This window comes from Eulemur rufifrons, chromosome 19 (genome assembly GCF_041146395.1).
Source record: "Eulemur rufifrons isolate Redbay chromosome 19, OSU_ERuf_1, whole genome shotgun sequence".
NCBI lineage: Eukaryota > Metazoa > Chordata > Mammalia > Primates > Lemuridae > Eulemur > Eulemur rufifrons.
Window position 1 is genome coordinate 101,192,643 of NC_091001.1, and position 27,143 is coordinate 101,219,785.

Here is a 27,143-nt window from a genome sequence, read left to right on the forward strand (position 1 = left end):
GTTTTTTGCTTATTTTTTCTGGAGCATTATTGAAACTGTGATCAAAGGCTTATATGTAATAAACATATCTAAAAATAGTTAACATAGATCAAATTAACATCCATTCCATTTTTAATTCATTCTGGTCTTAGAAATGTACAACTAAAGAGCATAGTTGCAAATTTAGGTGTTAAACTTTTTACCAAGGACAAAAAATCCTAAGTTTACTTTATCATTTTGCTATAGGATCCAATTGATAAAAGCATATATTTATAAAATTGCTATTAATCAACAAAATCTAATGCTGCCTTTTTTAGTGTTAATGATAAACCTTTTTTCACTTATATATTTGATACATATAATTTTTTGTACCTTTAAAGCTTGTAACTTCTAGAACAAAACAGTCCTTTAAATTGTGTATTACTCATTTTTTTTTGGTTTGTATTGTCTTTGATATAATAAAAAAGTTATAATCTTTACATATTATTGTCATGCCTGTTTTTCTGGTGACTTATCAATTTTGTCTATTTAGCATATTTCCTTAAATTATACTGAATTAACAGTTATTTTGAATGTATAACGGTTTCTTGTCAAAAGACAGAATGTTGAGACTCTTCCTATAATTTAATCTTGTACTAAAATGTAAAATATAAGTTCAGGTTAAATAGGCTTCAATCAAGTATGTGGTAGAAGAGGGAATAATATAAAATGATCTAAATTTAGATAAAATAATGATGAGCTTTACATTAATACAAGCTTCTGAAAAGCAAACATAACCTACAGATACACTTAAAATATAAACTTTTTTTTTAAGGCAAGCATGAAAATGAGGTTTATTGAGGAGAGAAAGATAGGATTATAGAGCAAGAGCATGATATAGGTTTACAGAGTGTGATAACTATGCCACAGATGACAACCGGACCCATTGTCCCAGCAAAGGCAGAGCAAAAGGAAGGGAGCAAAAGGGGCCGGTTATGGTCTCAGTCTTGTTTTATAGTGCCCGGGATGGGACCTCCCTGTGGCTCAGACGAAAATATAAACTTCCAAGAAACAAAAAATAAATACAACAAGTCATACGTCATGTGAAACACTCACTGTTCTCAAAATTTTTGAAAGGGCATGACACAGAGCTACAGTATTATCTTCTAAACTTCTCTGAACACAGAATTAATAATAGATATTAGTATACCACAAGAAATGGTGGTATAGAAGGAATAAATGAGAGCTTATTTGCAAGAAAAAGGGAAAAGTATTTAAAGAGAGATGAGTTTTCAAGAGTGAGAAGATAATCAGTAACTAGCTTCAACTAATCACGCCTTGACCAGTTAACTGGAAGCTCCTGGCTCAGATAATACTAATTTGTTTCAGAGGTCCAGCATAGGGAGACTATGAGCAGGTGCCAATGTATCTTAGGTATTTACAGTTTAATGCTGAAAAAAGAGATACACAAACATTATCTGAATGGGATAAGGGTTAAGTTTGGAAAGAATTCCTCAGAGAGACCTGATTTGTGCCGTTTGCCCTAGGCACAACTGGCCTCTTAAGAGGGTAGGAACATCATGGAATCTATAAAACAGCCTTGGAAGCAGAGCCAGATGACATGCTGGGGCAAAGAAAGTATATTGGCTTGAAGCGGGGAGCTCCATAGTAAAGACATTTTAAGATTGAGGGAAGATCTCATTTTAGATGGAGTTTAGATTTTATAGGAAAGGCACTAGGGACTATTGTCAATTCTAGAATGTGCCGGGCAAGGCAACAGACCCAGGTAAAAAGATTTGAAGATTTTTTTTTGCCCGAGATGGGGAAAGACTCTAAGTGGGGAAATTGACTATTGATGCATAAATTACATGCTAGATTACACAAATCAACAGTGGTAGCAGCAGATTATGGTTAAAAGGAAAACCAGAAATAAACTAAAAAGTGGGTGAGACCAAATAATTTCATGAGAGTGGTTCTACTTGGATTTCTGCCCTATCTCTTAGGTTTTGGGACTTTGTAATTCTTAGGCATTCAAAAAAGACAAAGGAGAATGAAGAAAGAAATAAGGTAAAAAAAAAAAAAAAAAGGAGAATGTAAAAGTCGACCTCAGGCTAGTAAATACCAGTTTAAATATTTTAAAGTGGGAGGCAATTGTACGCTGTAACTAACCAAAGTTCAAACAAATTCCTTTAAAAGGACCTTGGAGCTGAGGGAACAGTTTAATTAAATTGTTAAAAGAAAATCTCCTACACTCACATTGCTCCAGAGTTCTCCAGTACCCAAAGGCACAAAGGAAGGTTTGAAAGATCTCAGAACTCACGTTTGCATTTTCATTTGGCCGACGGCGCCAGCTTACCAAAAACAGTAAATGACTTTTCCCTTTCAAAAATGTTGGGACTATGGGGCTTACAAAATACCAAATCATTGTGGCCTCACTTTGAATGGGCACCTCTCCTCCTTAGCTTATACTGACATGCGAGGCGCAGCTTCACCACGACCGCCCGAGGGTGCTGAGGGCGAGCGCACGGCTGGCAGTGGCGGGTCGCGGACTCGCCCCCAACAAAACCCAGCAAGGCAGTGAGGCCAGGACAGGCCGCGCCACAGCCCCGACCCTGCGCCCCGCAGTTCCCAAATGCCCATTGACGTCCGCGCAGGCGCACGACGCCCGGAGCGCCGCGCTGGGGTGTCACCGGAAGTGTCCCTAGGCGCCCCGGATGCGACCGGGAGGCGGCGGTTGCCAGGGCGACGGGAGCTTCTAAGAGCCCTGGTAGTCGCGACTGGAGATGTAGAAGCAGTTACCCGTTGAGGGCCTTGACGGCTGTGGCCATCCCGTTAGGTTCCCACGATGTTCTTCTACCTGAGCAAAAAAGTGAGTGTTCCAGGGGGCGGTGTCGCTCCTCCTCCATCCGCGCAGCCTGCGGGCGATTCCCGCATCCTTTCCGCGAAGCGAGGCGGCTTCATCCGGCCCTGATCGCGGCTTCGCCATCCCGCTGCCAACCTTCCCGCCTGGTCCAGCGTCGGACCACCTCCTGCGGGTTCCGGAGCTCTAGATAGTCCTTGGCGGAGCCTCTCGCCGAACTCTCCCTCTCCTGCCCCTGGCAAGGTCCTTTTGGGTGGCCAGCAGGACAGATCCCCACTTGCTACCCTGTCTTTCCTCCTCCCCCTGTTGTTGATCTACCTGACTTAAATTCTTTGGATCATCACAGGCCTCCGGCAAGAGAAAAGAAATAACAAAAGAGTAGCCTAAGCGTAGTGTAGGGAAAGGGAGTAGCGACTGCTGATAAGGATTTATACCTCGTTCCTCCCCTTACTTTTTAAAAATCCATCAGTTGGCACCCAGCACAGTCACTGCCCTCTTTTGTGCGCTTCTTTGCCAAATGGTAGAGCTCGGGGCAGTTCAGGGAACAATGTCAATTTTCATTAATAGCTCATTTTTTTCTGCAAGGCCCTCTGTTTTTCTTCTCGGAAGGTTTTCTTCAGCCTTCATCTCCTGTAGACTTACTTCCCAACTCCTTCCTGAAAAGTTGCTAGAGTGGCTGTGGTTGCTTTTACAGATTGCTATTCCCAATAACGTGAAGCTGAAATGTGTATCCTGGAACAAGGACCAAGGGTTCATAGCATGTGGTGGTGAAGATGGATTGCTGAAAGTTTTGAAATTAGAGACACAGACAGGTAAATGAATGCAGGCTCAAATGTTTGAAATTGCTAGAAAGTGGGCTGAGTCATTTGTTCAGTGAGATTTGCTCATGATATTTGTCATTGTGCAATTCTAATTATTTTAAGAGGGAAAAACCCTAAACATTTTGTGGAATTTTTCTGGGAGTATTTGTGCAATGAAGTTCAGAGAATGTTGCATGTAAACATCAGATGGCTTTTGCTGAAGTTATTGATGGAAAATGAAAAAGAATGAAGAATGAAACCAAGTCACTATGTTGTCTTGTGCCATGTCTAATTATTGTACCACATTATTAAGAGTCTAGTAAAAATAAATATTTCAGTAAGAAATCTTGGCAGATTATTTACAGGCCTATATCATCCTTTCTGCTTATCAGGTATGTTAATGATTATGTACCTAGTGCCCAAGAACAGAAAATGGGATATGTTTAATATTTTTGTCAATAGGGTTCTTGGCTTTGCAGCTTGATTTCTTTCTTTTTTAGTTCTCTGGAATCACAGCAAATAGTTTCATGTATCTTTAGCCTCCCTTCTATTGCTCTAGATGGGGGATCTAGATAAGGAAATTAGAGTTGGAATCTCAACTCTGCCGCAAGACTACTGAATGACTTTCAGCAACTAGGTGAATGTCTTTGGGTTTTAGTTTGTTCTGTTGTAAAATGAAGGGGGTTAAATTACATTACATTTTGGATCCCTTACAGCATTGCTTCTCCAATTGTATTAGGCATGAGAATCACTGGAAGAGGTCGTTAAAATAGATTTCTTGTTTCCACCTCCCAGAGTAGATCTGAGATGGGGCCTGAGAATTTGCATTTCTAGTGATGCTGGGTTGCTGGTCCTTATACCACACTTTGGCTAGTACTGCCTTACAACTTTGAATGTGGTATGAATTATAAATACTTATTGAGCATTTTCCATGTACTGTATGTTTAACCTTCACTATGTCATTTGACTTCACAATAATTTTGAGACCTAGATATTACAGATGAGAAAATTGATGTTCTGACCAGTTAATAACTAACCCAAGGTCACACAGCCAGTAAGGGACAGAGCTGGGATTTGAAACTAAGTTTGTCTCACTTTCAAGTACTTGTTTTTGACTACTACACGAAGGGCTCATGGATAGTCTAAGCAAAGAAGAGAGTAATTGTTTGATGTGCTTGGTTAATTATATGAAATAAAAAGGAGGTTTGGGAGATACTTAAGTACCAAAGTTTGGCTTCTGATGTTTTGTAATTTAATCTCTCAATGCTTTAGTTTTTTAAATTGTGTTAAAATAATTTTTTCTGTTATGTTTGTCAAATGTATGTATGTATTTGTATGTGCATATATATGTATATATACTTATTTTGCTTAGCATACATAGCAAATTTTATTATACTTACATTAAGAAATGTGGCTGGGCACAGTGGCTCATGCCTGTAATCCTAGCACTTTGGGAGGCCAAGGCAGGAGGATTGCTTGAGGCCAGGAGTTCATGACCAACCTGAGCAAAATAGTGAGACCACATTTCTCCAAAAAATAGAAATATGGCTGGGAGTGGTGGTGCATGCCTGTAGTCCCAGCTACTCGGGAGGCTGAGGTGGGAGGGTTGCTTGAGCCCGTGAGTTTGAGGTTGCAGTGAGCTATGATGATGCCACTGCACTCTAAAAAGAAATGCATTCATTTTGTTTAACATTGAAGACTTCTTTTTTAAACCTATTTCTTTTTCAGCTCTGTGCTTTTGATGAGCTGTGGTTAGAGTATTCTTTGAAATTTGGAACTTCATAATTATGAATCATGCTGAAAGAAATAAATATGAAAAATATGGCTAGGAGATTCTGACAAGATCAATATATTGTATTTAATAATAATCACGGTAATGCAGCAGATACCTCTAGTAACAATCACCAGATATTGGGTGCGTACTACATATCAAGCACTAGGTTGTGCTAAGGATGCAACATTGTATGTATATTGTTTTCTGGCTTAGCTACAATAGTATAGTACAACAGTCCTTGGTCTACATCAATAAATCACCCTCTGTGGCATAGTTTTTAATGACTATTTGCTTTTCCTGTTGCTACTGCCAAGACCTCAGTCCTCTCATGATTGTGAGAGGATATAGAGAGCCCTGGAAGCAAAAATTTGCATCAGAGAAAAAGTATTCAGGTCCCTGCAAGCCAGCTGTAGCTGTCTACACAGTTCTCTGGGAACTATAGGCAGTGAGAATGCCTCAATCTTCCAGGGTGCCCAGGACAACAAGGTTGACCAGAAATATAAGGTCAGGTGTCCATAGCTGTACCCAGGGATGTGTACATAGTCCTTTGTAGTCAGTCATTCACACAGAGAAGTAAGGCAGCCAGCTGATCCTGCCAGGGAGTCTGGAGAGCATGGTAGCATCTCAGAGTTCTATTATCTTTTAAGTGTTGCAAAAAGTCTTCTATATATTTTGATTCCAGGTTTCAAACTTACTGTGCAGCATATAACAGGAATTTCTTTTGGAATTGGGCTGCTAACAACTTCTATGGATGCAAACAACAGCATTATCAGCCAAAGTTTTCTAAGAGAAAGTTTCCAAAGATTTAGTGTGCTTGGTTACTGGTATTTGCAAGATCTTCTGTTCTCCTATGTTACACTTTTCATTCTCAGTTGCTTTATTACACCTTAATCTTTAAAAATCCTTCTTTGGAGTTTTGATGGACTTTGGGTTGTTGGACTTACTGATTTTATTATGAAATTCCTCTTCATGAGTTTGAAATGCTTTGTTTTATTGGTGCCTTCTTTCAGCAGGCCTTTTAAATCCAAGGGTTACTGGTATGAGCTTTTAGAAGACTTTTATCAGTATTACCTGATTTTTGTTCCCATACCAGTTTGGTTTCATTACCTTATTGGCTCTGTGGAGTGTAGTAATGTAACTGTATGGAATCTTGGGTTATTGCTGACTTTATTCTACCTTATTTAAAACTTCTGGCCTTTTTATGGACATCTGAGAACTTTCAGATGGGTTTTATGAATATTTTTGCATGATCAAGTTATTGACTTGCTGCCAGCAAGAAACATGTTCATATGTGGATGATATTTGTTCAGTATGTCAAGCTGAATTTCAGTTTTTTTTTTTTTTACTAAGACAGAAATTCTTTTGAGAATCAAGCTGAATTTCAAAGCCTATTCTTACATATCAGCACATATTTTGTCAAGAGTGCCTTACCCTATGGTTTAACAGAGAGAAAACATGTCCACCATGCAGAAATGTGATTTTAGACAAAATAAACAAAAGAGCTATTAATACTGAATATATCACACATTCAGACATATTAGGTCTTGTAAACCTTTTGGACTATATATCACTGATTTTACTTGGTTATAGTGACTATTGATAAGGCATTAGAATGGATTTTTCAGAGCTAGAAGTTAAGAAAAGTGTTTCCATCAAATATTTTTAGAATAAAGTTTAAGTGTGCTGTACAATTTTTAAAAAATTAAATGAGTGAAAGAACCTCATGTTAAAAAATTCATGTTCAACCTAATGTATATGTCAGCAGCATTCATCTTATCTTAGTTGCTTGACAGATTATTGCAGTGTTAAACTGTGCATGTGTATTCCTCTGACTGTTACCAAAACAATTACCAGCAACTGGATAATTAGAACTAGTGGTTTTTAGAGGAATCCCGGTATTTTTTTCTGACAGAATAAAGAATATTTTTTGTAATATTTTAAGATACTTATTGTCAGAAAATGGAGTTCTCTTTAGCATTGAGTTTTGTGATTCATATTCTCACAAACTCTTAAGATTTTTATACAATTTATATTTTTTAAATGAAAGTTTTAAATACTACTTTTTACGTGTAACAATCAGATTTTCTAAGTGAGGATTAATTTATTGAGATGGCATTTCAATATTATTCTCTGTAGGATGATTCGTAATCAAGGAGAATAAATAAATTTTTAAAAAGTCTTTTGTATTTTAGATAAAATCTAAAATTCTCATCATTTCCTCCAAAGACTTCATAATTTTCCCTATGACTGTTACTCTGGCCTCATCTTAGGCCATTTTCCCCCTTGTTCATCCACATAGGCCTTCTTTACATTTGTGAAAGGCCCTAAACATCTACCTCAGAGCCTTTGTGCTTGTGTTTCCTAGCCTGGAATACGCCCTCTCTTTCCCCACCTCGCCTAACCATCTCTAGTTTATCCCCCAGTCTCAGCTTAAATAGCATTTCTTCAGAAAATCTTCTCTGCTTCTCTCTCCAATCTAATTTAAGCTCCTTTGTTACTGTATCTTACCACAAGCTTTCCAAGGGGAAAGAGGAAATGACTGTTTTGTTCATCATTTTTTTACCCAGAACCTTTTATAGTGCATAGCACAGTATACACATTCAATAAATATTTGTTGAATGAATGAATAAGTTAATGAGTGAATATGAGAGTCTGAAAAATCTAGTAAAAACCCATTTCCAAAGTGTTTGCTGTTTGATCCCTCAAAGCTGTAGTGTTACCAATCTGTATACCATAAACATTTCTCCTTTTTTTTTTTTTTTGACGTGGGATCTTGCTATATCGCTCAGGCTGGTCTCAAACTCCGGGGCTCAAGTGATTGATCCTCCTCTTGCCTCAGCCTTCTGAGTAGCTGGGACATAAACATTTTTATTTGTGATTTTTTTGGGAAGGAATAAGAAGCAATGATGATTATCAATATATTTAATACATGAGTAGACAATGTTCTTTTATGCATTTTGCTTCATTTTACCAGAATAATATCTTTGCAAGGGATGGATATGTATTATTGTTCATGTTTGTACCAGGAGAAAAATAGATCAGAATGAGGCATACTTAAAAATTTTTTTTTAATACCTGCCAGGAATACAAAAAACCCAAGAAATGTCAAAAATCTTATAATCTTTCTCTTTTATGTATTTATCATAGTGATTTGTTTGTTTTGTTTTAGAGGATACCAAATTGAGGGGTCTTGCAGCCCCTAGTAGCCTTTCTATGAATCAGAATCTTGAAGGTCATAGTGGTAAGTCATGTAATTTCTTTTAAATTATGTTTGAGTGCATTTAGGCATTTAGAAACCATCTACTTAATGCAGAAATGTCAACATTTTAAATAATGATAATATTTAAAGTACAGATGCTCCTTGACTTACGATGGGGTTACGTCCCAATAAACCCATTGTAAGTCGAAAGTGCATTTAATACATTCAACCTACTGAGCATCATAGCTTAGCCTAGCTTACATTAAGTATGTGAGAATACTTACATTAGCCTATAGTTGGGCAAAATCAGATGACACAAAGCCTATTTTATAATAAAGTATTGAACATCTCATATTATTTATTGAATTCTCTACTGAAAGTAAGAAACAGAATGGTTGCCATGGGTATGTGAAGTATAGTTTCTACTGAATGTGCATTGTATATACACCATCATAAAGTCAAACCATCCTAAATTGAGGACTGTTTGTAATCATTTCTATTGAGCCAGTTAACATGACCTAGAATCATTCAACAACTTTAACAGGATTAAACAACATCTTAAATAAATCTGAAAAACATAGCTTTTATTTTATATATTAAAAAATACTGTTATCTGTTTATAGAGGTTTCTATTTATAATCCTTTTTTAGACTCTGTCCTATGATTCCAGATTAAAGAAGACTAAAGAGACATAACAATTGAATGCACTGTGCGATCCTAGATTGTATCTTGGAATAAGAAAAACAAGTATCTATAAAATGACATTATTTGGACAATTGATAACATTTGAATACAGACTATGAGTTAGATAATAATATTGTATCAATGTTAAATTTCCTAATTTGTAATATGGTTTGAAAGAGAATGTCCTTGTTCTTAGGAAATATACATTAAAGTATTTAGGGATAAAAAATGAAAAGAAATCTATTATTTATATAACCTAGAGTTTTAAGATATGTTTATGACTGTGTTACTAATGGAATGGAAAATAGTGAGAGGAAGGAGAGAGATTATGGGACATATCAACAAATAACAAGAAACCCAGATTACCAAGTACTTAGTATGTTGTCCTTTGGACATCGTTTTTTTGGGAGTAAGGCCAATTGGGTAAATCATGCTTACATTTGTTTCTGTCATCAGATATATGGCAGCTCTTGGAACTGGCCATGATAGGCACCTTTGTTGGCATGAAATATTGGGATAGATATGAAAAATAGTATTATGCATTGTTATAGAAAATTAGTGATATCAGTAACTGTGTCTTATGAATATTTTTAAGTAATATTGAAGACTGTTTAGTTGCATAGGAACTGTATTGATTTTATTGTGCTCTTGGTGTTTATGTATATAAAAATATAAATTTGAAATTAATTGTAGCCTTTTTAAAGTATCTAAACTGTTTAATAATGTTCTAGGTTCTGTTCAAGTTGTAATATGGAATGAACAGTATCAGAAGTTGACTACCAGTGATCAAAATGGGCTTATCATTGTGTGGATGTTATATAAAGGTATGCTGGGAGAGCTTTTTTTTTTTTTTTTTTTGAGACAGAGTCTCACTCTGTTGCCCGGGCTAGAGTGAGTGCCATGGCGTCAGTCTAGCTCACAGCAACCTCAAACTCCTGGGCTTAAGCGATCCTACTGCCTCAGCCTCCCGAGTAGCTGGGACTACAGACATGCGCCACCATGCCCGGGTAATTTTTTGTATATATATATTTTAGTTGTCCATATAATTTCTTTCTATTTTTAGTAGAGACGGGGGTCTCACTCTTGTTCAGGCTGGTCTCGAACTCCTGACCTCGAGCGATCCACCCGCCTCGGCCTCCCAGAGTGCTAGGATTACAGGCGTGAGCCACCGCGCCCGGCCGAGAGCTTATTTAATCTTTCACAAATTGGAGTCTAGAACACAGTATTTGGATGGGAAAATAACATCTCTGAAATAGACTCCTTTTACCCAGCAACAGGAATTCATCCTGACTGCACAGCGATGATATTTCTGGATTCATTACTGCCTGCTTTTCACTTTGAACTGCGACCCTCTGAACTGTGACCTTGTATTAAGAAAGTAAATTAAGTGACTGTTGGTTATCTCCAAAATGAACGTAGAGTCTTGGCAAAAGAATAGTTTCTACTTGAATAGTTTCTACTTTCCCCCCAGATTTCCAATAAGAATTAGTTCCTATGTGGTCATTGGCTAGAGTTAGCTCAGTAGCTAAAAACACATTTAGTAAGAAGTCAAAGGCAATAATTCATTTCCTATATTGGACAGCTCTAAGTGGCTCACAATTTGTGCCTCTTGTCCACAAGAGAGTACTCAAGAGAGGGTGAAGGAGGGATTAACTTGGATGCATCACTTTTACCGGAAAAACAACTCATAATACATATTCTCCTGAGGCTGGCCTTAGTCATTATCTTCAAAAGGGATACCTTAGTTCATGTATGCTGTTTTGAAAAGGTTCCGAGTATACCATTTGAAAATTCTTCATTAAAAAATATACTGTAATACTTGAATTTTTAAAAATGTTTGTGTGTGTGTACCTGTAGGGGGTAGAATGTGAAAGTACAGCAGATTAGAGTAAACATTGTTTGTTACCAAGGTAATTCTTCTTTGGGCTTCAGTCCTGATTTTAATACCCTACTCTGACTAGTTATTCCAAATTACATGATTATTTGCTTGGCTGCAGGCCAGACTTCTTTATATCAGAATGTAGTAAAGCCTTTTAAGAAAAACAAAAACAAAATTGCCTGTTTTTTTGCCTTTAATTTGGTTATACTACAATACAAGTCACATCTCACTCCAACCCTGCATACAACTAGAATGTTAGTGATGTGATATCACTAATGTAATAGGAACTTTTAAAGAATTTTTTCAAGCAGACTTAAACTAATATGCATTATTTAATATGCATGGAATTAATCATTGCAGAGTTTATGTATACATACAAAGTTGTTGTTATTCTGGGGCTTTTTTTTTTTTTTGGTTATTACTGAAGTGTGTTGTTCAAGTGGACAAAGTTAAGCTTTCAGAAAACTCAGTTGTTTGGGCCCTGCAAAAGCAAATGAAGTTTATTTTTTAATTGAAAGAAAGAGAGAGGGAAATAAAAAAGAACAAAAGAAAAAAGATGGACATTTACTATGTTTTCTGTGATAATCTTTTCAGCAGTTATTGGTTAGGGCCCAAGTTAATTTTTCATTGCATTTATGTTGGATTTGAAGATTTTATAGTTTGATGTTTCAGATTGCAGAAAACATTGCAATTATTTGTCCTACAAGTGTACTTTATGGAATGCTTTCAACTCTTAAACACCTTTTAATTGATGTGAAAGTTTTGACTTGTAATTTTTTTGATTTGTGAAAATAGGCTCTTGGTATGAAGAGATGATCAACAATCGAAATAAGTCAGTGGTTAGAAGTATGAGCTGGAATGCTGACGGACAGAAGATCTGCATTGTATACGAAGATGGGGCTGTGATAGTTGGTTCGGTGGATGGTAATGCATTGATTGGACGTAGAACTAAGATCAACATCTAGCTGATATTTTTTATCTTTAGAAATTGAAGTTAATGATCCTATGTTAGCATTCTAATTGAAAAATAGACATAAAAAGAGAAAACAGTTGATATACAATTTGATGACATTCAAGAACCACCTTTTGGTTCTAACCATTTGTTTTTAAGTATATGCAAGAAAAAAATTCTATTTTTCGATTGTCTACAGTGGTACTGAAAAAAGTGAATTAATTTTTCAGCATTATTTTAAATATGTCTTCCTAATTATATAATTTATCTTTATTCTGGTTAGACTGTATAAATATGTAGATTTTAGTTTCAAGAAGTGTATGGAATTACAACAATCTGTGGTCATTTTTAGTAGAACTGAACATGTCATTGTTGGTTGTATTTTATAGCCTTAAAACCCGTGTTTTTCAAATTCTAGTGCATAGGTAAAACTGGATCTTCTGAGACTCTACACCTTTGTTTTAATTTGAAACTCTATCCATAGAGAAATAATTTATTTTAAAATTATTTTCATTTGTGTGTATATGTAACTTCATGTATTCAACAAATGTTTCTGAGTGCTTGTAAAGCAACAGCTACAGTTTTAGGAACCAAGAGTAAAACAGTGAAAGACATTCCAGACCTAGATCAGGAGAGATAATAACCAAGCAATTACAATACCCTGTGATAAGCGCTAAGACAGGGAAAATTCAGGAACATGTAGAAGTACCATCTAATGCAGACTTGAAGGGAAGGCTTCCTGGAGGAAGTGATGTCTATGCTGAGGCATTAGCCACAAGGTAGGTTGATGTATAGACTGTCTCAGGCCTAAGAAATAGCATTCAAGGAGGTCCAGATGAGTTGAACTTAGATAGTCATGTTTGGGCCATTGAAAAAAGTTGATTATCAGTCAGTAGAGTATACTACTGAGGGTGAAAAGTAGTATGTAATAAAACTAGAGAGATAAACAGAGGACAGATCATGCAGATCATAAATTATATTAAGGAGTCTGGGCTTAACTCTAAGAGCATTATGAAGCCAGTGAAGGATTTTAAGAATGGGAGCAATGTGGTAAGATTTGTTATTTAGAAACAGTTCTGTGACTGCAGTATGAAAATGGTGAAAGGAAAAGAAGATAGTGAGCAGGTATATTAGTTAGGAAATTGCTGTGGCAATTCAGGTAAGAGATGATGGTGGATGGAACCCTGCTTCAGGGTATTGACAAAGGAATGAAAGTGAGTGGCTTCTAGAATGGATAGGACCTCATTATTGATTGGATTGGACATGAGGGGATGGAAGTGCCTAGGGCGATATCCAGATTTTTAGCTTTCGCAACTGGATGGATGATAATGCCTTTCATTGAAATAGGGAATGTGGAGAAAGACTGGTTTTGAGGGAATATTTCTATTTTGGACATGTTGATTTTGTCAACAAAATGGATGACGATAGGCCATCCAAGTAAACATATCCAGACCATAGTTTGTTATATGTTTGTACCTCAGAAATATATGTACTGAATGCAAAATTTTGGGAGCCGCCAGCATATGCATGGTAACTTAAACCATTGGAATAGATGAAGAAACCTAAGGGCCATCTGTGGAGTTAAGAATCAGCAACATTTAAGGAATGAGCAGAAGAAGAGATTTCACAAAGGATACTGAAAAGTAGAAGTCTGGAGATGAATGAGTCTGTGGGCTCATGGAAGCCAAGAGAATCTCAAGAAGGAAGGGATGGTCAAAAAAGAAGAAAGAGAATTGTCAGTTGGCTTTAGCAACAGGCCATTAGTGACCTCCACGAAGGCAGTTTCAGTGGAGTTGGGGGGCGGGAGCCAGATTGGGATGGGGTAAGGGTTGAGTAGGAATCCAGGAAGTGGAGACTGCAGGAAGTGGAGGTTCTTGCGTGAAGTCTGGTTGGCAGAAGTAGGGTGGTAGCTAGAGGGGGAATTTAGAATTAAGGGAAGTGGTTTTTGTTTTATTGTGTTTTGTTTGTTTTTATCTGAGGCCATGAATAGATCTGTGTGCGTTTAAATGCTTATAAAAAGGGGCTTGGAGAGGAGTTTAATGAAAATGAGAATGGTCAATAGAGGGAGATCTTTGCAAAGCTCGGAAGGGATTAGATCAGAGACTAGGTGGAAGTATTAACTTTGGATATGGGTCTGGTTGGGAGATAACCTCTTTTTTTCTATTGGGGGTAAAGCAGAAGGTGTAATTGAGGTGTAATTATGTTCTGAATGTTAGAAGGTGGGACTGAGGAATTTCTTTTTTGGGAGCTTTTATTTTCTTTGCAAAGTAGAAGATGGGCTCGTCTGCTAATTGAGAGTGAGATCCTGTGTCAGAGTTTAGAATAAAGGGGACAGAGTTTGAAACAGCTGCTATTTCAAGTGTCTCTTCAGGTGTTTGGCACATACAGGTGCTCAATAAATATTTATTGATCAAATAAGTTGAATGAATGCATGAATGCCATGAACAATGTGAGAGCTCTATAGGAAAACAAAGATTTTGAAAGCAGTAGTTAGAGGATCATGAGTTTGAACTTTTAATAATTATGTTTATGTTTCATTTTAGGGAATCGTATTTGGGGAAAAGACCTGAAGGGTATACAGCTATGCCATGTAGCATGGTCTGCGGATAGTAAAATCTTACTTTTTGGAATGGCAAATGGGGAAATACACATTTATGATAATCAAGGGAATTTTATAGTGAGTATATGTGTTTACTGATTTTATTTACATAATTTTATATGATTATTATACATATCATTCATATTTTATATACATTTATTTGTTATGATGGTTTGTGTAATCAAAGTCTTCAGGTTTTTTCTTTTTTCCAATCATCTATATTTTTTTTAATTATAAAAAAGTCTTGGTTTCTTCAAGGCAAATTAATGCAGTGTGTTAGAGTGTAGCTTTTAGTTCTGATTTTCTGGTACCTGGAAACGACAAGATGTCAGTGCATTGAAGCAGAGGAATAATGAGTAGGATGATGTGTAGTTTAGGCTTTGTGAGTGTCTTCTAGTACCTGAAGCCAAAGTTTACATGCGGTTACCAAAGATATTTTTTTAGCAAGATACAAAACGTTGTTTGTAAAAAGAATGGAAGACTTAAACAGTAGGAGAGAAAAATCAATTCTTGGAAAGAAGGATAATTATAATAGGCTTGGGTAGTATAATCTGGAGGAAAAATTCTGGCTTTGTAAGATTTAGCTATAATAGATCTCTAATTTACTGATGGGGCATTTTTGTTTTTAATAAGGGTTAATGACATTAAATAAATCCACTAACTGGTAGAAGTAAAATAGCTAACTTTTTAATGACACTTTGCTATTTTCAAAGTACTTTTATATATTTCTTTTCATTTGAGTCTCATAAAAACTCTATGAATGCCTTTTTTTTTTTTTTTTTTTTTTGAGACAGAGTGTCGCTTTGTTGCCCTGGCTAGAGTGAGTGCCATGGCGTCAGCCTAGCTCACAGCAACCTCAAACTCCTGGGCTCAAGCAATCCTACTACTGCCTCAGCCTCCCGAGTAGCTGGGACTACAGGCATGCACCACCATGCCCGGCTAATTTTTTCTCTATATATTTTAGTTGTCCATATAATTTCTTTCTATTTTTAGTAGAGACGGGGTCTCGCTCTTGCTCAGGCTGGTCTAGAACTCCTGACCTTGAGCGATCCACCCGCCTCGGCCTCCCAGAGTGCTAGGATTACAGGCGTGAGCCACCGTGCCTGGCCTATGAATGCCTTTTTATCCTCATTTTACATGTGGGAAAAATGGAGACTTAGGTGAAGTGATTTGTCCGAGGTCGGGATGCCATTAAGGGATTAAGCTTGCACTTGCAACCAGATTTTTAAATCCAACTTTCAGTGTCCTTTCTACAATACTGTATTCATGCTGATCTGTTTTAAAATGGAAAATATTAAACATAACCAATTTTATTTAGATGAAAATGAAACTGAATTGTTTGGTGAACGTCACTGGAGCCATCAGTATTGCTGGAATTCACTGGTACCATGGCACAGAAGGCTACGTGGAGCCTGACTGCCCTTGCCTTGCTATTTGTTTTGACAACGGAAGATGCCAAATAATGAGACATGAGACTGACCAAAGTAAGTACTTTTTCTGTTGTTTTAAAATGTGGAACATTTAAAAAAAATATTTAAAAATTGTTCTTAAGGTTATAAAGTTCTCTAGGCTAAGTATTTTCCCACAGTGACCTCATTTTTCCCTTTTTGACTAGATCCGGTTTTGATTGATACTGGCATGTACGTAGTAGGTATCCAGTGGAACCACATTGGCAGCGTGTTGGCTGTGGCGGGCTCCCAGAAGGTGGTCATGCAGGAGAAAGACATAAACACTGTGCAGTTCTACACTCCATTTGGTGAGGTAAACGTGTTAAAGTTTTATCGTCTTTCTTTCCAAATAAGTGTGCAGTGAGTGAGGTAGGGGAAAAAACAATGGAGGAAAAGGTATAAACTTGTCACATTTTCTTTTAGGGACATTTTGAGTAATAATGATGGCATATCAAGTGTATGTTTCAATAACATCTTTATATTATAAGTCATTGTTGTATTTTATCATGGAATTTATTTTATGACCTTCTAATTTTATAATTATAAAATGAAATGTTACAGTTTTATACATTTGGAAAACCAGAAGTTTGACATAAGACTAGTTATTTAGAGTATTTTCTCTGTGATCTGAACGCGTGTCTCTTTTCACAGCTGGCTTTTGAATGGTTTTTAGTGTAATGTAGTTGTTTCAGATGAATTTTTCTGATTTTTGATGTGATATTTTAAATGTGCTTAGATACTAAACATGCATAGTTGTATGTCCTTCCTCCACACTTCTGTCTTAATTTGTTACAGAGTAATCAATCATTTGAAGAAAACTTGTCTTAGTAATCAATCTTAGGTGATGCTACATTAAAATATAAGCATTGTTTTCATAAATGCACATACAGGTATTCTACTTAAATTTAATTTTAAAAGAGAATTTTCTGAAGTAGCATTGGAAAACGTCAAGTACAAGAATTAATAAATTGTGAATTTTAAAGAATTTTGAAAGTGAGAGGTTATTAATAACTAAGGTTAATGTATTTTTGCATATCTGATTTTCTAACCCGATACTATATTTTATCCCATGTGGATACCCTGTTGGTTTTTATAAATTCACCAAAGACTATAGTAATAAGTATTTTTGGCTGCATAAAAGCCTGTACTAGTTGTTTTAATATTTTTATATTAATATTTTTATGTATTTTAATAATTTCTGTAAAGGTAAGAAATGGTGTTGTCTGATGCTTTTAAATCAGTATCTCATAGTTACCCAACAGAATGTACTGTAGAGAGTAGGTGCTCTCTATACATTGTCAGCCAACATTTCTGGTAGATATAAAGGCTAAGGAAAACCAAATGCATAGTTTTCAAGGTTCCTAAATAATTAAAAATACGAATTCTATTTATTTTTATGTTTATAGCCTCCTTTTTGATTCATGTTCTTTATTGGTTATTTTTGTTGGTCACCATTGGCTTATTTATCGTTATGTTGCTTTATCTGTTTATTTTCATTAGTTCAGCCTTCTCCAAGTAGAAAAACATGAGTTCTAAAGCCTATTTGTTGTATCTTGCAAAACAGTGTGTTAAATGTTAAACTGAAAACTGTAAGTGGGTTTTGGTTCAGTTATAATTAAAAGTGTCTAGCTTAGTTCCTCAGGGCATATTAGCCACTTAATATTTTTTGAGTGAGTGAATATTTGGGGAATTTATTTTTGTTTTTTTTTGTATTTTGCATCTATATTATGTTAAAACAGGTAAGATAACTTGGGAATTATGTAAGGATTTTAAACTGAAGAAAACCTCAGGGAAGAACGTGCTTTTGATTCTGAGGGCTGAGATCTCTCCTTGCACTGTGGTCTTAGCCAGGGTAGGAGATAACAGAGCATGGATTTGTAGTCAGGTTCACCTGGCTTTGAACTCTGTTTCCACAGTGTAGTTTGATTTAGAGAAGTTATTTAACCCCTGAGATTGAGTTTACTTATTTTCTGAAGTAAAAGTAATACCTCATGGTACTGTGGTGCAGATTAGAGGAGATAGCAATTAGGAAATGCCTGCCGCGGTGCCTGGCACTTAGTGAATGCTTACTAAAAGCCAGTTTTCTTTCCTTGCTGTTGCCACCACCTGGCTGATTTGCAGTAGGAGATGGCCTTATTCTCCTCCCACTGTGGATGTGAGAGCTTGCTTATTCCCATTTGGTCTTATATAGGCAGTAAGACAGATTGGACCCTGTTAGGTTAAAACTTTTTTTTTTTTTCCCATTGGTTTCCCTGGCAAAATGGAGTTTAATACATTTGTCTTAGTCCATTATGTGCTGCAATAATATAGTAACACAGACTAGATAATTTATAATGAACAGAAATTTATTGGCTCACAGTTCTGGAGGCTGAGAAGCCCAATATCAAGGCACTGGCATCTGGTGAAGGCCCTCTTGCTGTGTCATCACATGGTGTAAGGCAGAAGGGCAAAGAGAGGACAAGAGAGAGACAAGAGGGGACCAAACTTGCCCTTTTATAATGGCAGCAATCCCATCTAATCACTTCTTAAAGGTCCCACCTCTTAATACTGTTACAATGGCAATTAAATGTCAACATGAATTTCAGAGGGGACAAACATTCAAACCATAGCAACATTTAATTTGACTTTAGAGCATACCTACTTAAGAACAAAGGATGCTAGTATAATTTATTGAAATTCTTGGGGTAATACTGTTCTGTCAAATGAGAAGTATAGATTAAAAATATTTATCTTTTTATGGCTAGATTAAAAAAGTGTATTCATTTATTTACTCATTAATTCAGTAATAACATGTACTGTGTTAGTATATGAAGAAGTTAATTTGAATGTACAGTACCCTTACTTACTTACCAAATATTTATTGAATACCTGTTTACCAAGTAATCTATTATGGGATAGGGAAATAAATGTAAATATGATGCAGTTAGTGCTCTAAGAAGCTCACTGTCTAGTTTTCTGGAACTGTAGAGGGAAGGAGGAAGGCATGACTCATTAGCGAAGCAATATTTAAGTTGTATCTTAAAGGATGAAGGTCCAGGAGGACAAGGACCAGTGAGGACAGAGGAGATGTGGAGGAAAGGAGAGGAGGTTCAGGCAGAAAGGATATTGTATGGTCCAAAGGTATGGAGGCACCGTGATTGCTTCATGAACAGGCACATAGTACTTATGGCTAAACAGTGGGGGATTAAGCCAAAGAATGTAGTTTTGGGCCAGGTGGGAAAAAGGCATTGTGTGCTGTGCTAAAGAATGCGATGGTGGGGGGAGCTATTGATTTTTAAAAAATTATTTAACTTTTTTTTTAAACCAAGGTAGGATATGATCAGATTTGTGTTCCAGAAAGATAATTGTGACAGTGTAGTAGAGACTGAATTGGGTGCATGAATAGAGGGTGGGAATAAGAAAAGAGATGAAAGGTAAGAATTGAAGTTAGGATGCTAATACTATAGTTCAGTCAAGAAAAAAGGTAATTTCCAGGTGCGGTGGCATGTGCCTGTAGTCCCAGCCACTTAGGAGGCTGAGGTGGGAGGATTGCTTGAGCCTAGGAGTTCTGGACTGTAGCGTACTATGCCAGTCAGGTGTCTGCACTAAGTTTGGCATCAATATGGTGACCTCCTAGGAGTGGGGGACCACCAGGTTGCCTAAGGATAGGTGAGCCAGCCCTGATTGGAAACAGAGAAGGTAAAACTCCTGTGCTGATCGGTAGTGGGCATAGCCACTGCACTCCCACCTGGGCAACATAGCGAGATCCCATCTCTAAAAAAAATGTAAAAAGATAATTATGGAGAGTAGAAAGGAGGAAAAGCAACAGGACTTGGTGGCTGGTTGGTTGTAGGGGGTGGAAGAGAAAGGCAAGACATCAGGGTTGAGTTTACTATTAATGATACAATATTTCATTGATTCTTAAGTATAATTTTTTACAACTCTAAAATTGGGGTGTATCTTATAATCAAAGTTATCATATTTTGATTAGCAGTGTATTTTTTCTTTCCTTAGTTGTAGATAAAAATAAAGATGCATATTTTAATCTATGCCATCTTAAATTTGATGAAATTTGATATTGATTTTTTTGGATATAGTTTATAACTTTCTCTTATCATATGCATGTTTTTCATTACAAAAATTCAAGGAAGATGATTTTAAAATAAGTAGGAACCTTTCACAAAATAATTTTCATATCACTTTTGATCTCTGTAAAGTGATTAGTGCTAATTTGTATTTGAGTTAATAGATATTTTAGGTTAAATGCAATTTTTTTTTCAGCATCTGGGTACTTTGAAAGTTCCTGGAAAGCAAATGTCTGGACTGTCTTGGGAGGGAGGTGGACTGAAAATTGCACTAGCTGTTGATTCCTTTATATATTTTGCAAATATTCGACCTAATTATAAGGTGAGTATTAAGAGCAGTAGTAAAATAAACAGTGTTTTTTACTAAATAACTTTGTTATAGCTCAAAGTATATTCAAAGCTGTTTTGTTTTAGAAACCAGCAGAAAGGAGGCTTTTTTATGTGAAGACCTTAGAACTAGTAAACTTTTCTAGAATATTCTATATAGTTAGTAAAATTACTCATGAGTCAGGATCTCAGCAGGAAACAGATGGCACACTCAAAGGAGTACTAAAGAGAGATTTATAAAGGGCTTATTACGGAGGTGTGGGAAGGGTTAAAGGGAACAGCAAGGGATGCTAAAGCAAGCACCCAGGGACTGGCAGCAGTGACAAGCCTTCACCACCAGCCCTGGGCCTGAAGGGGCAAGGCAAAGGAGTAAGGTTCCTGGAACCCATGAGAACTGTGGCTGTAGTAGCAAATACGATCATAATAATGTTGACATTGAATATTGATTTATTCAAAATTACATATATATGTTGTGAGAGTTAGACAGAAGGGAAAGCTGTAAGAGTGTAAGTTCTGTAATCAATAGATAATGTGATATGGAGATAAATACCAGAACAGCTACAGCTAAAAGAGTTGTACACAGCTATTCCTAATTTGAAATTGGGCCAGGGGTCTGTGTTTTGTTTTTGTTTGTTTTAAATAAGCCAGACACAATTATTTGACTATAAACTATGTACATATGTTACTCTGATAAAAACAAATATAAAAACTATGGATGGGGGGGAAAAAAGGCAAAGCAACTATTTTTGAATTTTGTGTTGGGGACCCAGAATTTAAATTTTTGGCAGGGATTGCTCTCCTGTTGTTCTCCACAGCAGTTAGTATTGACTATTGAAAATTTTCTTCATTGAAGTTTAAATCTTACAAACTAATAACTTAGACAAACTGAATTTAGTTTTGTAGCACATTCTTTTATAAATGCTTTATTACTTTCAAATATTTTTGTTATTTTTGTGAGAAAAGACTTTAAGCTGAAGGTTGAATCCTGTCTTTTATTTCTGAAGAATATATTTTATCAGCACTGATAAATCACATATCTTCAGTATTTCTAGAGTAAAAGTAAAATATGATTTTTCTTTCCCAATGCTAAATATTCCTTCTCCCTTTCTCCTTTCCTCCCTTCTTTCCTCCTTCCATTGCTTTCCTTTCCTCTTTCCTTTCTTCCCAGTGGGGTTATTGCTCAAATACTGTAGTTTATGCGTATACCAGATCTGATCGTCCAGAGTATTGTGTTGTCTTTTGGGATACAAAAAACAATGAGAAATATGTTAAATATGTGAAGAGTCTCATTTCTATTACTACCTGTGGTGATTTCTGCATTTTGGCTACAAAAGCTGATGAAAATCATCCTCAGGTAAGTGTTCCTTGATATCTTGAGATTCGGATGGGTTAACTACTTGGCAGAATTGGGATATAATTATTTAGTTTTTTAAGCATGGTGTCTGTACTGGTAAGTACAGCAAAGTATTGGGTCCATTGGCTATGTCTGTCTAGACTTGCTCTGGAAAGCTTTGTGACTGCACTGGTTCTGTGTGCCCTGATTTTTTTCTCCGATCAGCTAATCATTGGCAGTTTATATTGACCAGTTCAGTACTGGAGGTTTTTGTCCTTTATAATCCTTTTTGAATCTAAAATTCTGTTAGAAAAAATGAATATTCAGATGTCTAGTATATATAAATCCTGAAAAAATTATGTAACAATGACCATTTATAACAGTTGAGTAGCTTTTGTCCTTGAGAAATTTACTTTTATTTGGAGTTATATTGCTTTAAAAATCAATGTGTCATAGCATAAAATAAATAATATAAACATATGTTTTTAAAAGTATACTAACAATCTAAATATTTGCAGAAGTATGTAAATATTTCAGAAAAGGACTACCAATATCTGGCTTTCTTATAAATTATTTTATCCCATTAAGAAGTATGGTTTTTGGTTAAAGGTGTTCATTTGAACAGCCACATTTGACTTTGTTCTTTCCTGAAAGAACAGTATTTTTTTAAAAAGTTATAAGCCCATAGGGACCAAAAAAGGAAAGGAAATGGCAACAAAATTTTGTAGGTTAGACAGTAGCTGGATTAGTGGTAATTACCTTAGCAGACCTAAGAAAGCTGAATCATAGGCCATTCATGGAGAAAACAAAGAGGCAACCAGTTTACATCACAGAATCCCAGCAAGGCACAGGACTTGGGGCTACTTGGGGCGGGGAAAGAAACAAACATAAAAGCAATTTCGAAATACCAGAGATTATGCAAGAAGGAGAAAACATAAAAAAAAAGGCACATAAAGAAGCAGATCCCCAGATCTCTTCCCCTATCCTGACCCCACAGGCAGCTGCCCTTCTACCACGTATTAAGACTGGGGTTTACTCTTGAAGAGGATCAAAAAGTCCCTGCACTGAAGGGCACCAAGCATAGCAGATGGTGGGATATCTCTGCTGAAAAGAAGACAATTAAATTAAACGTTTGATACTCAATTTACCCCCAGTGTCCTTTTTCCTCTTGGTTTCCAGAAAACTGGCAGCCAAGCATTGAGCTTTGAGATAAGGGATTAGACGAGTTGTCTTGGGAGAAGACCCGTTCAAGAGAACAGACCTCTAAAGATACCGAGGAGGCGGCCTTCCCCATCACCTTACAGTAAAGACCCCCCAAACAGCTTTTTAGTGTCTTTTAAGTTCAAGCAGCTACACAAAAATTGTCAGACATTTGAGGGAAGCATTCAGTTTAACAGACACCTAAAATAAACTCAAGTAGAAAATAACTTGGAGGAAACAGAGACTATGCAGGGAGAATGCTTCTTTAAAAAACATCACTTCAAAAGAACTGCTAATATTACCTTCAGAGAGTTAAGAGGAATTACATCCATAAAGTAGAAGGATATTATAGAAAAGGAAGTTTTTGGAAATTACAAATATAGTAACAGTGAAAACTTTGGCAGGAGGGTTAGAAGATAAAATGAAGGAAAATGCCTATAAAGTGGAGCAAAAAGACAAGGAAGTGGAAAAGAGGAGTGAAAAAATAAGAAAATTAGAGAACCAATCATGGAAGTTTTAGCACTTGAATAATATTTCTAAAAAAAAGTGAACAGGCAAAATGGAGAGGAGTAAATCTATAAAAAAAAAAAATCCAAGAAAGTGACCCTGAGGTTCTAGATTGGAAGTGCCTAGCTCAGTGAATAAACATATTTTCATATCAAGGCACATCATTGTGGAATTTCAGAGCAGTGGGGAGAAAAAAAAAGACTCTATAAGATTTCAGAGAGGAAAACAATTTTGCAAGATCAGGGATCATAAATGGCATTCTACTTGTCAACAGCAATACTTTGGAGAATTGCCTTCAAAATTCTGAGGGAAAATGATTTCCTATCTAGAACTCCGTATCTTAAAGCCAATACTAATTAAATGTGAAGCTAGAATACAGACATTTTTAGATGTGCAAGGTCACCAAAAATTGATCTTCCAAGCTTCCCTATCTTAGGAAGTTACTTCAGGGTGTGGTTTACCAAAATGCGGAGTAAACTAAAAAAGAGGAAGAAACAGAACCCAACACCAGCGGTGAAGAGTGTGCCAGGTGACAGTTGTGCAGCATGCCCAGTGAGTCGGATGAGAGCAGGTCATCCGACTGCTAGAGGATGAATGTGAATAGACTAAGAGTCTAAGAGGATGAAATGAATAGACTACCTCATATGTTTGAACCCTTGTGAGGAGAAGGAGATACACTCTTGGGGATTTGAGTTAGTATTAATACATAGAAAACTAAGCAAAGGGAAAAAAGAAAGACAATTACCAACTATAGGGAAAGCAAAACACACTTGAAAGGAAAATAAATCATGATATGCTTGATGGCTCAGCTGTGAGTAGCATTTATATAGACAAAATGATGTAATCACTGCTTTTATTAAATTAAAAAGCTTTTAGTTGAAGTATAATAAACATTAAACCCTAAATTCTGATCTGACAAAATTGTGTTAAAAGTGGAAAGATAGAGAGATGGAAATGTGCCCCTGTGCGGTGGGGGTGGGGTGGGGTGGGGAAAAGGATGTATGAAAGCTGATTACTCATCTTTCATAGTGGGAAGGCAATAGATAACACAGTCAATTGAAATCAAACAACAAGTAGTACTGTAAACACATGACTTAGATTTGTGGAGGTAAATGGCAAAAGGATAAGTTAAAGGGAGCAGGAAATGGGAAGTTAAGAGGGGACTGCCTTTTTTAGTAAGAAGTTCTAGAATCATTTGATTCTTGAAACTAAGAGCATATATAACTGGTAAAAATGAAAAGTATATTTAAGAATACAATTTATTTGTGGTATTTTGTGGCAGTAAATAAGCTTATTTGAGGTAATGGAAGGGGTATTTATGATACTTTTACTATAAATTTTATATTTATGAAATTATTATAAAGTTTTGAGATGTTGAAAAAAGGAACAGTCTATATGTAAATAGTACATAGAGAATTGACTTATTTGAAATTGTTATTTTAGTTAGGAAAACATCTAAGTAGAATAGTATTCTTGGTCCAAGATACCAAAAAGATGACTAACAGTAAGAAAAATGAGATTATCACTTTAAACAATGTGATGGAAATGTGTATTATGCTTGATTATTTTCCTAATATTAGTCATTTATAATTATTTGTACATAAGTCATTTTGACCAGGTTGGATCATGTCTTTTTGAATTAACTGATTTTTTTTCTGAATTTCTCATGTCATTTACATATTGCTTCAAAGGAGGAGAACGAGATGGAGACATTTGGTGCAATGGTAACAAATTAAGTTAGCTCTTATATAGCTGGATATAGGATTAAAAATGAGTTTTGAGATTTTAGCTGATCAGGAACTTTGAGAGTATAAATGGTGGAAAGTAGCCAGTGTACTTTTGTTTCTTAAGTGTCCTCTTAAAAACCACTGTGTTCCATTATATTGAGAAATCAGCCTTGGTTTAATTTTAATTCATGTTTCTTTATGTTTAATACTGTAGATAATCTTTTTTATGTCTGCTATTCTTTGCACCTAACAATTTTATCAATTATTTCCCTGTCAGTGATACTGAAAAAGAGATAAGCATGATATGTTAAGCATATTTCCTTTACTATTAATGAGGAGGAGTTCTGATACTTTTTTTATCTGTTCACAGTTTGTGCTAGTTCTTTGTAATTCTATCGGCACACCCTTGGATCCCAAATACATTGATATTGGTAAGGAAATGTTAATATTTATTCCCTCTCCAATCAGGTTTTATTTGCAACGCTAAAGACCTAACAATGGTATTTATTAATTAGAATGATATTCTCTAAAATGAAGATGACCATACTGGTTTGTCCGATCCAGTACCAGTTTATATCTACCATCATGGTAGAATTATTAATAATGCCCCATTTCATTCTCACAAGCATCCTGGTTCACACAGTAAATTATAAGGTTACTCTATCTAAAATTCTCTGTAATTTTGCAACTGCTATACTGCCATCATTTGCTTTAAATGGGAAATATAATTGTACAGGAATTGGTATGCAATCTAATGATTAGTATGTAATAAACTTAGGATTATAGAAAGAATTTTGCTATTAAACCATTTTTATTATTAATAAACTGCTTGTAAATACCTCTCTTTCATAAAAACACTTTAGCTGCTTGTAAAAGTGAGTTTGCCTTTTCCAGATTTTTCTAATGAAAAGTCTATTAATAGGGACAGCTTTTAAAAATTCCTGGCTTTTTGTTTTCAAAGGACATTTGCTCTTTTAGAGTTACCATTCCCTATATCCAATAACTATGAAAATAACCCATTAAAAAATTCCAAATCTTATTCTGAGCAGATCATTAAAAATCATTAACAAATATTTTGTTGGCATTTCACTGTAACTTCCAAGAGTAATAGTTTTCTTTTAAAGTGTATGGTAGTATATTGGATATAGTATTACAAAAATTATTAAATCTGAGAAATTGAAAACTCATTGAATTATTTTCTGACACTGCGAAGTAGTCATTTTTTTTTTTAGATTGGACATTCAGTCTTAACAATCAAATGTTAATGTCTACCTTTTAAGTGTTTGCATGTTGCTAAGCTCTTTGGGTGATAAAAGCAAATGTGAGAAATAATGGCCTCAAAGACTTTATACTTTATGGTTTAGGGGCTTGGTAACTCATTCACTTTGATATATTGAAACATTTCAACTTCATGTTTTATATTCATTGCTACATAGGCATGCTTACATGTTTTATATATGTATATATTTACATACATATATACATATATTAGTGTTCCTTCATAAGAAGTTTAGCTTAAAATTATTACAGACTCTTATCACATGAATATCTTTTGTTAATATTTTATTAGAAGCATAATGGTCTTTAAGGGATAAATTCTGTCATTCTTCAGATCATATGCTTTTTCTTTTAATATCAAAAGTTATTTAACATAGAATTATAATGATTATAGGGTTAGCCTCAAAGTAATTTTTATCTACAGGTAGACTATTTTTTTAATAAATCTAAATGTAAATCCTTCCCCTTCATAAAATGGCAAATACTTGAGGGCATGATTATTTGTATTTTTGAGTCTCAGAACTATTTTTTTTTTTGCAGTCTCACTGGCTGAA

At 35.7% G+C, this 27,143-nt stretch overlaps 1 protein-coding gene across 1 annotated transcript in view; it reads left to right on the plus strand.

Annotated features, from left to right (window-relative positions):
- Positions 1–2,775: 2,775 nt before the first annotated feature.
- The window catches only part of WDR35 (WD repeat domain 35), a 58,449-nt gene continuing 34,081 nt past the window's right edge, over positions 2,776–27,143 (plus strand). Inside the window, exons 1-12 of the mRNA XM_069494342.1 lie at positions 2,776–2,827; positions 3,513–3,630; positions 8,562–8,633; positions 10,007–10,099; positions 11,950–12,078; positions 14,650–14,783; positions 16,024–16,189; positions 16,321–16,466; positions 20,414–20,539; positions 21,713–21,898; positions 25,276–25,308; positions 25,682–25,742. Of these exons, the coding sequence (XP_069350443.1) occupies positions 2,804–2,827; positions 3,513–3,630; positions 8,562–8,633; positions 10,007–10,099; positions 11,950–12,078; positions 14,650–14,783; positions 16,024–16,189; positions 16,321–16,466; positions 20,414–20,539; positions 21,713–21,898; positions 25,276–25,308; positions 25,682–25,742 (1,288 nt within the window). The 5' untranslated portion in view covers positions 2,776–2,803. The remainder of the gene's footprint in view (positions 2,828–3,512; positions 3,631–8,561; positions 8,634–10,006; positions 10,100–11,949; positions 12,079–14,649; positions 14,784–16,023; positions 16,190–16,320; positions 16,467–20,413; positions 20,540–21,712; positions 21,899–25,275; positions 25,309–25,681; positions 25,743–27,143) is intronic.